This window comes from Callospermophilus lateralis, chromosome 7, assembly GCF_048772815.1.
Source record: "Callospermophilus lateralis isolate mCalLat2 chromosome 7, mCalLat2.hap1, whole genome shotgun sequence".
Classification (NCBI taxonomy): Eukaryota; Metazoa; Chordata; class Mammalia; order Rodentia; family Sciuridae; genus Callospermophilus; species Callospermophilus lateralis.
The window spans coordinates 59,744,402-59,758,029 of record NC_135311.1 but is presented as its reverse complement, the minus strand read 5'-3'; the positions used below and the strand labels follow the sequence as shown (position 1 = coordinate 59,758,029).

General features: G+C 32.8%; 1 protein-coding gene and 1 non-coding gene across 5 annotated transcripts in view; one reads left to right on the top strand and one right to left on the bottom strand.

Annotated features, from left to right (window-relative positions):
* Positions 1-11,108, top strand: part of Ptbp2 (polypyrimidine tract binding protein 2) — a 69,794-nt gene extending 58,686 nt beyond the window's left edge. Inside the window, exons 9-14 of one of the 4 annotated variants that reach the window (XM_076863444.1) lie at positions 1,850-1,989; positions 3,435-3,468; positions 3,887-3,979; positions 9,051-9,267; positions 9,376-9,453; positions 9,615-11,108. In XM_076863444.1, coding sequence (XP_076719559.1) covers positions 1,850-1,989; positions 3,435-3,468; positions 3,887-3,979; positions 9,051-9,267; positions 9,376-9,453; positions 9,615-9,744 — 692 coding nt within the window. In that variant the 3' untranslated portion in view covers positions 9,745-11,108. Of the gene's footprint in view, positions 1-1,834; positions 1,990-3,434; positions 3,469-3,886; positions 3,980-9,050; positions 9,268-9,375; positions 9,454-9,611 lie in introns of all 4 variants that reach the window. The other 3 variants (XM_076863443.1, XM_076863442.1, XM_076863441.1) reach the window with 3 other exon arrangements.
* Positions 5,346-5,421, bottom strand: Trnaa-ugc (transfer RNA alanine (anticodon UGC)). Its single transcript has one exon. It is a non-coding gene; the product is annotated as a tRNA-Ala (tRNA).
* Positions 11,109-13,628: the final 2,520 nt, after the last annotated feature.

The window sequence follows — 13,628 nt, the reverse complement described above, 5'->3', positions numbered from 1 at the left end:
TCAACTTAAGTTGAATACTGTGTGCATTTGGCCAGAGCTGTCTGAAGTACCAAAATAGTGTTTAAAAAAAAGTGTGGAGAGGTCCCTTTCCAAAAGGATGCAAGAAAAAGATTACTAAGTATGAGTGTTTACTTAAGAATTAGAAGTGTATCTTTATATGTATCTTGGCAAAAAATGAAAATATTCATTGTTAAGTGGAAACTGCTTGTGAAATTTAATAATAACTATAGTATTTAATATGAAGAATTTAGTAATATAATACAGTAGTTGGTTAAAAGGATCCTCACTCATGGATCCAGAAAAGCACTGAAGACTGATGTGCATTAGTAAATATTAATCATGAGAATTTTCTGTTTTTATGTATTTTTTCCCACAATCCAAATCTTGACTTTACTTTTAATATAAAAATGTGAATTTTCTATTTTAAAATAAGATTCATATCTCTGGGATTTACTTTAAAAATAAAATAGGTGAGTAGGTGAAACAAGATCATCCCTGAAATGAAAATTGTTAAACTTGGGAGATGGTACATAGGGATTCATTCTAGTCTCTCTTCACTTATATATGTTGGAAATTTTTCAAAACAGAAAGGAAAGTCAAAAGAAGAAAACAAGAAGGAAAGGGAGTTCTAAAAATGCTGTGGGCAAAAACTGTAAAATATACTCATCTAGAGCAAGAGTATAAATTGAGAAAAATCTTTCCACTTACAGAGTACTTAGGAGGGGTAAAGGTGGAATTGAGAGATAACAAGAGGGAAAAATTTTTGTCAGAAACTTAGGTAAGAATTGTGAATCTCAAAGAACTCTTCACACTGCCAGTGAAAGGTCGTACTAGTTTCTGTAAAATGATGTAAAACTTGAATAAGATCTCCGAACTAAAGGTAACAGCAGATCCTTATGAAATGCACAGAAGTCTGGAAAGAGAAGAAGGAATAAAAGGTGAACTAATGGAACAACTGTGCTAAGGGCCAGTTCCACCCAGGTATGTCATGAGGTCAACATCATTTGGAATGTCCCTTTATCATGGCGAGGTAAAAAATAATATTAATAATTTTTTTTGTAAATTTGATATGTAAGAATTTAAGGATGAAACTATTCTTCAAAGGGTGCTTAAGGGAAATCTTAAAAAGTCAAAAGGGATGACTTTTAAAAAAGACAGTAGATGAGAAACTAGGACCATAGAAATTAGGAACTAGGACCAGAGAAATTAGGTTGGAAGCAAAGTCTATAATAGAATGAAATTTGTTCTCTCTACTGGGAGAGCCTTGTTTGAGAAACTGATATTTATTATAACTACTTGAGTGTGAAATGAAGACAAGTTTGCTTAAGATTTTCTTTTAAGTCATTTGGATGAATTAAATGCTTAGGGTAACATTGTCTTTAGGAAAGAACTTACTACATTTGTGTTGTAGGCAGAAACTGATTTCAGGTGTGAGTTTATGAAGGCAGTAGCTCTTGTAGAAAAAGGATAGGTGTTATATTGAGAACGGTATTTTTTATACTTCTCACTATAAACCAGGGAAGTGAATTTTTCAAGTCTCTGACTTGAAAATACATTCCTCATACTTTGTTTGCTTTTCCATAGGATGGTGGAATGTTATATATTTAATTTTTTTAACAATACAGGTATGTACCCTAGTTCTAATAATTAATGAGAATGTTGAAATCAGTTACTTTACTACATATCACCACACCATTTTGCTAAACATGAAAATTAACTTTCAGGAACCTTTTGGAACGGTCAGCTGCCATAAGCCATGCAGCCATCGTGCTTAAATTGGTTTTTGTAAACGACTTGTGTGTGTTTCGTAAAATATGCTTTATTTTAAAATTAGGGCTTCCTGTTGCAGCTGTTCCAGGAGCTCTGAGTCCTTTGGCTATTCCAAATGCTGCTGCAGCAGCTGCTGCAGCTGCTGCTGGCCGAGTGGGTATGCCTGGAGTCTCAGCTGGTGGCAATACAGTCCTGTTGGTTAGCAATTTAAATGAAGAGGTTAGTAAAATAATTTTCTAATGTTATTCTTTAACTCCATTTCATTTGTGAAAGTTTTTCATGTTTATTTCATTTTGCACTTGCCTTTCTTTTTTATGTACATTCATTAGCCAAAATATTTTCTGTGTTTCTATTTCTGAATAAAATCTATGTATTTGTTTAGGTAATACTTATTTCCTTAGACAGTCATATCTTTTTATATATGTATATATTTTTAACCTAACTACCTATTTTTCCTAAGAAAAATATGGTGAAGTACCGTAGTTTGGCTTTTTATCTTTTTGTTGTTCTCAAATGCAAATATGATCTAATTTGCAAATTTAACTGTAAAACAATTTTGCTCTTTGCCTTTTCTAATTATTTGCTTGTTCATTTCATGCTTATGTGTCATTGCATTTTTTTTAAATCTTATTTTATGTGAACTACTCTAATACATTTTTCTTTGAAGGTTCTTCCAAAGATCTTGACGAGGCACTCTTCCAGTCTTTCTTAGTAATTTTTTCTTTGCAGTTATTAGTCATTGTCTTCTAAAAATATTTTCAACTTTTATTCCCCACCCCTTTCTTGTTAAATAAAATTGCTGTTATTTTCTGTAGTTGTACATTTTATGTCTGGTATATTTTATTTTGATTGCTATGAGAGCTGGTATGAAATGTGGGAAGCTAAGTGTTACCAGTTTATGATGTCTAATTTGAATACTTTTTCATTTTTAATTGGCCTCTGTTAATATGAACATTAAGCTTATTTTATCATTTAATACTGTTATCATTCACAGTTCTGCATGCTAAAATGTTTGAATCAGAGTACCTTTGTTTTTATTTTAAGACCTTTGCCTGCATTTCATAACCAGCCATGCTTATGCAGTTAAAGTTCAAAGTTTAAAATTCCTATGCATGCTCTCCTTCCCTATGTTGAGATGAAATGCTGTAATTTACTCTTTGATATAGATGTACTTTACCCATATTTGTCTTGGATGACTACATTTTACTCAGTTTTTCTTGTACAGTACATAAACCAACCATTTTCTGACCAAATTCCTGCATTTCCTATGTACTGACCTATATTTTATTTTTTTTTTGTTCCCCAATTCCTTATTTTTTTCTTCTGCATTGCTGTTTCCCTTCCCCATTTCATCCTTTTCCCTGTGTGTTCACCTTCCCTTTCCTTGTCTTTTCCCAAATGCCCATTCCCTTCCCTGTCTTATCCTTTATTTTCCTTGTCCTTGTCTTCATTCCCTGTCTCCATTCCCTATGTTCATGCTTCTGTGCTTGAACAAATGTTCCTCGGACCAACTTGCCCCAATTAACCGCCTTGAACCATGATCCATGACCACCTCACCATTCTGCGGGAACCACCCTTCGTTATGGATGATCTGTTCATCTCCGCTCTTCCTCGACTCTTCTCTCTTCTTGTCTTACGCTGCTTGCTCTTCTCTCCTTCTAAAGATGGTTACGCCCCAAAGTCTGTTTACCCTCTTCGGTATGTTATTGTTAGCACTATACTTTTATTATTGATTTGATTTTTGTTTCACCTTAATTCTTATTTGTAGCTAGCACTTTGGCTTAAAGTTGAATAGTAAATCTTTTGCTATTTTTCTTTGCTATTTAAAACTCTCCATAGACACAAAATTTGTTTTAATGCATGCTGATTTATTTTGCATGGTCTTTAATTTAATATCATTCACATAGCTTTGAGGGTTTATCAAAAATTATTCTTTTCAAAATTCACTGTTCAAAATCTTGATCTTCTTTATTCATTTGTGAGAATGATGAGATTGAATGAGTGATCATGTTGATGTCTGAATGTTTCATTGATATGTCAGAAAGATTAGTTGTTAGCTGCCTTGCACGTAAAATTAATTCCATTTTTGGATTACCTCTCTGTGGCTCCAAAAAAGGTGTTTATGGAGATGTGCAGCGCGTGAAGATTTTGTACAATAAGAAAGACAGTGCTCTAATACAGATGGCTGATGGAAACCAATCACAACTTGGTAAGATTAAACTACATGTTTATATGTTTTCAAATACAAATTAAAACATTTAATTTTACGAATCAGAGTAAAATTAAATGCCTTTACATCAGTAAGAAATTGTTGTTGTTGTTATTGTTGTTTGTTTGTTTTTTAATGGCCACGGCTCAAAATGTCATTTTAATTTTCATATTTTAATGTGATTATTTGTACATGATGAGTATATCTGTATTTTTCTGTTTTCCTCCTAGCATTTCTCAAGCAGTTCTATTGGGAAAATATTTTAGCTCCAAAATTGCAAGAATTATTTAACACTCTTCTACTCTCTTTATGTGGTGCTAGCTGGGGATTGAACCCAGACCCTTGCACATTGTAGACAACTATTCTACCGCTGAGCTACATCCCCAGCCCAAGAATTGCAACTTTTATATTGATGATTCTTCTTAGTAGTTTTTATTTCTGGCTATTCTGTGTATTAGAAGCTGTATTTGGCTAAACTTAGAAATGGAAAAGGTCACCTGGAATGTGTCTTTTAGGGTTACCAAGTTCTTAACAAAATGAAAAATCTCTGTCAATGGGAATATTAAACCTGTGTCTTCGGGAATATTAAATTGTACTTTAGTCAAAATACATGTACATCATTGCTTAGATAATAATTTATTTTAATTTAAATTACATTTTTTGGACTTCACACACAAATCACATAAATCGAAATACAACTATATATTCAAAATCTGGTTGACTATAAATTTTACCAAGTTTTTAGTTTATAATTGGATTTATTGAGTTTCAGGGACATTGCTGCCTCAGAATGGTTGTGTTCACATTGTTAATTTTTGAAATTTACTATTTTGGAAGTAAGGAATAGTGTGTTTTTGCTGTTATATTTGTGTGACACTTGGGGGTGAATATGATACACTTGACTAATTTCAGTCATTAAAATCAGAAAAGTTTGAATTTCAAACAGTTAAGTTTGAACTTAGTGTTTCTTGGCAGTGGTTTTGGTATTTCATATAAGATATAAAATTATTCATCTGGCTCTCCAGTTTTAAAATTACAATATCTGTCTTAAGGGAAAGATATAAAAAAGAGCTATTTATGTCATAGGTGTTTAGTATATTGTTTCCCCCTCCTCAGTTTGTGTATACTTCTGTATTCTGGTGAGGGTGGTCATTACCATTTTTTTAATATACACTTGAAAGTAGCATTTGACAGTGCTTCATAATCAACATAGCATTCTCAAATATTTCATGTTTTTAAAATTACTGTTTGAGGTTTGGGTGGCATTAAATTCACTTGTATAAAGAATGCCGAATCATGGTTGAGAATCATTTGAGGGAAAATTTAAAGAAATAACTTCTGAATTTGTTGTTGTTGATGGTGGTGGTGCTGCTGCTGGGAATTGAACCCAGGGCCTTGTGCTTGCAAGGCAAGCACTCTACCAACTGAGCTATATCCCCAGCTCTTTTTTTTTTTTTTTATGTGTAGATTTTAATTTTTATCATACTTACATTGGTCTGCTTAGGCTACAGAACAAAATAATTTGATTTGTAGCTTAAACAAATTTATTTCCTCATGAATTTTAAATACTGAAGTTTCAGATCTCAAGGTGCTAGCAGATTTGGATTTTGAAGACTCTTGGCTTGTAGCTCTCTGCCTGTGTTCTTACATGGACTTTTCATTGTGTAAGCATAATGAGAGTTCTCCTTCTCTTGTGAGGATACCAGTCCTATTGAATTAGGACCCCACCATGATGACCTCATTTAACCTTCATAACTTCCTTAAAGGTCCTGCCTGTATAGATTGTCATTAGAAATTAGGGTTTCAACATATGCATTGACTGGGAATGGGGGCCACATTTCAGTCCATTTAGTACTTACATATGTAAATCATTTATCCCCAATGTTACCAGATATTGACAGTAAAGTTTTGACTTATAATTTTTGGACTATAAGTATTGATAAATAATTTCTTATTCTCATTGCTGCTAGGATAAATTTTACTTTCTTGATATAAATGACAATAAAAATATGTGCTTATATCATCAGTGCCTATAAAACACACTCAAATTCCAAACAAAAAAATAGGGTGTGCCAAGGAAGTGAGAAATTAAAGACTAGAAATTAGTAGTATAGATGACAGCAAAGCAAAACCATAAATTGTCTTTGAAAAGACTAATAAAATAGACAAGTGTCTGTAAACAACAACAACAAAATGAGAGCAGCAATACATATTTTATTTTGAATTATAAAGGGAGAACTCATAAGCTCTATGTAAACTCCTATTATTTATGAATTTGTCTTAAATTTTCATTATTCCCTGACATCTTCTTCAAACTTGTAAGGGAAAGGTAATAAACTATATTCAGTCAATAATGCCATTCTCAGCCAGGTGCAGTGGCACACACCTGTAATCCCAGTGGCTCGGGATGCTGAGGGAGGAGGATTGTGAGTTCAAAGCCAGCCTCAGCAATTTAGCCACGTGCTAAGCAACTCAAGACCTGTCCCTAAATAAAATACAAAATGGGGCTGGGGATGTGGCTCAGTGGTTGACTGCCTAATCCCAGGTACTTACCAGAGAGGAAAAAAAAAATGCCATTCTCTGAAACACGTTACTTTATCTATTTATGCCATATTTTTTGCAAGTAGACTTTATAAGATTCCCATTGTTAAAAACAAAAAGAGTAGAGATTCTGATCTCATTTTCCTACTCTTGTTCATTGCCTTTGTCTCTGCTATTCATACAGTGTGGTTATAGTCAGACCTTTAATTTAAATTTTAAAAAAATTATAACTTTTTAAAAATATCAGACCAATTCATTTCTTTTAAAAATAACCCAACAACTATCTTAAGAAGTAGTCATATTGTTATAGAGTTGAGGTCTTCTGGGAAACTGAGGCAGCACAAAGATGATCCCCCTTTAAACCCCAGTTCTTGCAATCAAGTCAGGAAGATTTTAGACCTGTTGCTCAGAGTAATAGTCATGAGTTTATTGAAGGGATAGGAAAAGGGAAGGGGAGGACCCTATCAAGGGAGAAAGTGGGTCTTCTTCTGTCTTCCAGTTTATTGGGGATCACAGTGAAGTTTCTACAGGGTCCCACTTAGGTCCACCTGCTGACTGGCAACAGGATGACATTAGCTTTTCGGGTCCCCACTGCCATGACAACTCTAGGTCATCTTGGTCCATGCTGACCAGTTTCTAAGTAGAATCTTCATCATAAGTTCTTAGAGATTTTATGATTAAGAAGAATTATCTCCTGAGTTTCTGGATCTAATCTGTGAAAAGGGTCACAAAAGTCTCCCCTGTCAGAGTAATGTGGGTTCCTCTTATCAACATTATTTCGGGCCTGCATTTCTTCTGCAGATAATAGATAGTTTGCTAAGGAATGGGGTGTAGCCTATCCACTTAAGGCAGACAGGGCTGCAAGTAAATTTCTTCTTTGAAAATAAAGCTTATGGGGGTCAATGCAGTGGACCCATTTTATAAAATTAATCTTTTTAACCTCACGTTCCCACCATTCACACCTACCTTACTCCTAACAATATAATATTCTGTGTTCACATACTTCTATGTGCTAGGGTAAGACAGAGTCCTGTCTTTGTGTACCTTACAGTCTGAAGGAGGAAAATATATGTAATTGCTATAAATTATGATGATCTTTAAAAAAGGTACAAGATACTATCTACTACCTGGGGAATATCTAGTGAATTTCTGGATCTTTTCGAAGGATGAAGAAAAACCCTTTTTGGAAAAGTGAGTTTGAAGAATGAGTAGACTAAGAGGCATAGTAAAAAGTATAGGAAATTGTTACAAAATAAAACAGCATGTATACAAGAATAAAGGTGAGGAAAAACTAGCACTTAGTGTCAGGATATATGTTTTCTGTATTTATAGCATAAAGTACAAGGAGTGTAATATTAAGGTATAACACAAGTTCCATGATGATTGTGATGGTTTTTTACTACTTTATTCCCAGTACCACTATAGTTATTAGAATTGCATAGATTAAAAAACTACCTATTCATAGAAGCTAGAAGATATAAGGGTCCGACTGGGAAAGATACAGGCTATGTTAAAGGATGAGTTTATATTTTGTTCCTAAGCTGATAATGCTGGGATCACATTTGTAATTTGTGAAGGTCATTTAGCTGCCTTGTGTATAGAATGAATTGGAGAAAAGTAGAGAGATATTCAACAGGAAAGCAATTGGAGATGAAGTTTAAATGGCAGTATAAAGTAGAAAGTGGATAGAACATGAATTTGAGAGATAATTGGAGAAAGAATATCATAGTAGCCAGGCATGGTGGCACATGCCTGTAATCTTAGTGGCTCAGGCAGCTGAGGCAGGAGGATTGCAAGCTCAGAGCTAGCCTCAGCAACTTAACAAGGCTCTAAGAAACTAAGTAAGACCCTGTCTCAGTGGTCCCTGGTACCAAAGAGGTGGGGGGAAAGACCTTAGTAAAGGATTTAGTAATTAGGATAGCAGAAGGAACAAAAAGTCAAGAATGGCTACTAAATTTCTTTCTTGGGAGGCTAAAAATGTAATTTATCATCAAGATATTGGTGGGTAGTGGGTATTGAACCCAGTGACACTGTGATATATCCTCAGTTCTTTTGGTTAGTTTGTTTCTTTGGTGGTGGTGGTTTTATTTTTTGCATTTTGGGGTTTGTTTGGGGGGTTTTTTTGTTTTGTTTTTTGTTTTTTGTTTTGTTTTGTTTTGTTTTGTTTTTTGGAGGTAGAGTCTTACTAAGTTGCCAAGACTAGCCTTGAACTCATAATCCTCCTAAGCATCCTGAGTTTCTGAGATTATAGGCTACACCACTACTCCTAGCAAGCATCAGCAGGATTCTTGAGGAAGATAAATATTTATAATCTTGATATTTGTTCTGTGAAAGAAACTTTTTTTTTTGGCAAAGTGTCTTGTCTAGTAGAGATTAAAACGGAATTTGTCTTAATCACTGGTAGCTATGGTAAATATATGTTTATTTTAAAACAATAAGAAAATAGTTGTAAATTATTATTTTAAATTTAGAATTGTTTTCATTTTGAACTTTGAAATTGTTTTTTTAATAGGAATACTTTTTTTTTTAGCCATGAATCATCTTAATGGACAGAAAATGTATGGAAAAATTATTCGTGTTACTCTCTCTAAACATCAGACTGTACAACTACCTCGAGAGGGACTTGATGATCAAGGGCTAACAAAAGATTTTGGTAATTCCCCATTGCATCGTTTTAAGAAACCTGGATCGAAAAATTTTCAGAATATATTTCCTCCTTCTGCAACCCTTCACCTATCTAATATCCCGTAAGTATTTAAGCCAGCGTTTATTAAGGATGTACATATTGTTTTAATAAAACATCGAATGTATTATTAATGTTTTTAACACTTTTTTCCCCCATTTAATTTTTCTAGTCCTTCAGTAGCAGAAGAGGATCTACGAACACTGTTTGCTAACACTGGGGGCACTGTGAAGGCATTTAAGTTTTTTCAGTAAGCAAGCTTCCTTGTTTTTAAATTAGTGACTTGATAGAAGTAAAAATTTTTTTCAAGTAGTTTTTAGTCTGCTTTTAGAAATTTTTATCTGGAATGGGCAGAATTTAAGTATTCTGACTTTTTATGAGGTATCTAATTTCATAATTTCGTTTCAGAAGAGATCACAAAATGGCTCTTCTTCAGATGGCAACAGTGGAAGAAGCTATTCAGGCCTTGATTGATCTTCATAATTATAACCTTGGTGAAAACCATCATCTGAGAGTGTCTTTCTCCAAGTCAACAATTTAAAGGGGAGATGAAGATTGGGGGTGAATCACATTGTTCAGTGTCATCACCTATTGACTGTTCAGAAAAGTGGGGACCAGAGTTTGATTTTTTTTTTCATTTTTTCTTTTTTCTTTTTTTTCATGCTGTTATCATTCCTTGGTTATAAAATGAAATGGCATATGTAAAGGCAGAGTTATTAACTGCTGTATTTCATCTGTTCTATAGGGAAGCCATTTTTATTGTCTGTTTAAAATTTTAGTTTAATTTTGCTTTTTTTTTTCAACTTAGTTGACATACGTGCCTTAAAAAGGAAAACTAGTGTTGCTATTGTGCATTTACTAGAAAAAAGGAATTGGTTGTCTAGGGCACATTGTTATATGGGAATTAAAATATGTTTAGGCAGGGGTGTGTAAAAAGGTTAAGTTTTTGTTTCTCCTGCTTGGAACTTATTTTGAATTATTGGCTTATCACATTTCTTTCTATTTAATCAAATAAGATTCTTGATATTGAATGAATAAAGCAGCATTTTTAGTTTTTACTACTTTAGGCTTTATTGCTTTTTAAAAAAACATTGGCCTTTTTTATCACAATTCTGGTCTAGATTCAGTTATGAATGTAGGCATTAGTTAAAATTAACAAGATGCAGAGTATTAATTTCTTAAGACAACAAAGTGATTTCTGTAAGTTTGAGCCCTATGTGGAAAGCATTGTGGAATCTTAACCTTTTTGTACACACTCTTGTGGGACGTATCATATAAATGTCAGCACTAAGTAATGTCTTGTTTGTGGCTGAATATTTTTCGTAGATGTTTTTGAAGTTGACATGACTTACGTGCATTTAAATATATATTGCCATCCTTAGTTTGTAATTAAGATTTGGAATATGGTTGTGGATTTCTGAGCATGTGCAGACTGGTCTAGCTAGTTCAGGAACTGGTGCATGTATTTTTCAAAGACAAAGAAAGTGTACTGCGAAAATTTGCAGGAAGATTAATTTTGTGGCAGTTTTTTAAAACTGACAACCAGGTGGGACCAAAGTTTATGTGCCTTTAGTCTTAATTTACCTTGCATTGTAATATTGAGTTTTAATAAATCTTCAAAATATTTTGTATTTAGGAATAGATCTGACTTTAATAAAAACATGGCTCAGAATCTACAGGTCAAATTAATTTGAACAGTTCTTGTCAATCTGAATTGTTGATTCTGTTAAATGACCAATACTTTTTGAAATTGATGTACTTAGTTTCAAGATTCATAGATTCTGTTATCTATGTAGACAGAATGGTCATGTATATTTTCTATTAGTTGAGTTTTTACATCTTTAGAAATGTAAAATTCAGTATAGTTTGAAAGCGGCACAATTAAAAATTAATTTTCTAACAAAGTTGGGAGGTTTGATGGTTGTTTAATTTCATTTTGTGTGTACTCTGCTTACCTCTGTAGCATGCTCAATAAACACTTCTGTAGCTCTGTATTCACCTTTTCTGTCTTTCTCTGCTGCCTTTTCTCTCTTTTCTTCTTTGTTTTCACTCCACTGTGCTTCTGAATTCATGTTTATTCTCTGCCAGGGTGGGAAAGGAGTAATAATACTACAATTCTATGGCTTTAAACCATAAATAAATCTAGATGCTGTGAAAATATACCAGCTGTTTTTTTTTTTTTTCCATGTAAAAGATGGTAAATACTTTTCAGGAGGACACATATTAAACATTTCCCACCCTGATTATAATCTACTGCTTTAAAGACATAACTTCTATTGTAGCTTGTTAATTCTTTCTATCTCTTTTGTTGTTGTTGTTGTTGTTTTTCCAGTAGATTTATGCACTAAATAGATCTTTTGGATTTGCCATGCTCTCTCGCTGCAGTTTCATCTTTCATCTTCTATGTCTGCTAAAGATTTCTAACTAATCTTAGAATAGCTTGTAATTTTTAACAAAGAGTACTTGACAAAGAGTAGCATGTTATCTGCTTTCACTGTATGTGAGAAGAAAGATACATTCAGGTATTTAAAAATGTGTAATTTACATTGAACAAGTGCAGGTGTTAGTTACTACTTTCACTTTTTATTCAGCTGCAATTAGGGTGCTATTTATATTACTCAAAACATTTTTGGTCACTTTATAAACAGGTATATCAGTGTCAAATAATTTTAGAATTATACATTTTTATTAAGTTTATTCTTATAAAATATCTCAATCATGCAAATTTTATACATTAGAATGATAAAAAAATGAAGGAGCAAATATACTAAATACAAAAATTTAAGTCAACCCTCAACAAAGAAGATAGTAAGTAAAAATAGTTTTATATTAGAGTCAACAATTTGTGGGTGATTTGGAAGCTAGGTGATCTCCTTTTTTCTTAAAATACAATCTAGCAATATCAAATATGTCTGAAGTCTATCAAAAACCAATACCATATACAATTAATGAATAATATTTAAAACTTAAGTGGAGTTTTTCTCAGTATTGTGTTGTGGTTATGATACCTGAAAGTAGATTTTATCCCCTGTTCAGTTAGTTCCTTGTGGAAGAGTTCTCAGTGTCTCCTTGTTAAGGGTTGATAGGAAAACAAAGTTTCTCCCACCTCTGGACCTATCAGGTATTACAGTCTCTTATGCTCACATCCAATCTTAGTTTCAAAGCCCCACATCAGTGAAGTGGGAGTTTCAACATTCTAGAATACTTTCAGTTTAGTACATTAAATTATATTACCCCAAACCTTGGCATATACTAAATTATATAATGTTAGGTAATGTTAGGTATATGCTTTGTTGTTATGACTGCTCAGTCCTTATGTGAATTAGCTAATTTTGAAGTATTCTTAGTATCAAGCTGCTTTGTTAATAGAGCTTTTAGAAGTGTTTCAAAGCATCTGCTTAAGGAATAGAGTCATATAGTTTATATTTAGCCCGTTTTAGCATTTGAAAACTGACTAAGAATGGAAAACTCTTGCTTTATCAGGAACCAAACCATCCTATAAGTTGCCCTAGGAATGATACTAATACTTGAGGCATTTTAGCTTAAAAATTTATAGTTAATAAAAGTTATGGTAATTAGCTTAATTTGTTGGTATAATTCTAGTTGTGTCATGTAGTTTATAGGGAGAGGACAAGTCACTTTTCTAAGCCTCAGTTTCTTTATTTGTAAAAGGGAGACAATAAACTCTGCTCTGTTGTGAGGTCCAAATAGGATAAGTGCAGGGATGCTGTTTTAAATGAAAAGGTTATGTCAAAGTTCCTGGCCTGCCAGATTTGCCCTAAGGTAAGCTAGTTATCCACAATAAATATCCTAGTAAATCTCTTCTTGTTATAAAGAAATATTTACTAAATGTTTTTAAATTATTTAAATTTTACTCTGGTAAAGCAAAAAGATGCGGAGTACAGTTTTGTAGTGCATTCCAAGGCCAAATGAAGAGAGCATCCTTGGATTTAGCCTTATTTTTCTGTTTAAAATGTTTGTTAGTTAAATAATAAAATGTGGATTTTTATTTAATTATAGACTCCGGATAAAAATGGAATTTTATATGTCTAAGCCTTTAAAATTTCTGAAATTTGAAAGACTTAGGAAGAAATTTTTTTTTTCTTGTGTAGCTGAGGACTTCTGGCTACTTTATATTAAAAAGCTAAAATCTGAAAACATGTTGCTTTCATTCAGTTGAAGGAGAGTATAGATATATTTGGTGAAATTGAATATACATAGGTTTCAATTTTAGCTAAATATTTTCTAGATTATTGGCAAGAATTCAGGAAAATTTTAAACAATTTTAGAATATATTCACTAGTCATCACAATCTTAACTTTATAGTTGTTTATTATTCTGAATACATTCCCCTTAAATTATTATTTTCAGTTTAAGATTTTGCTAGTACAAATTTCATAGTTAATAGTATCAGTTAGTTACTCA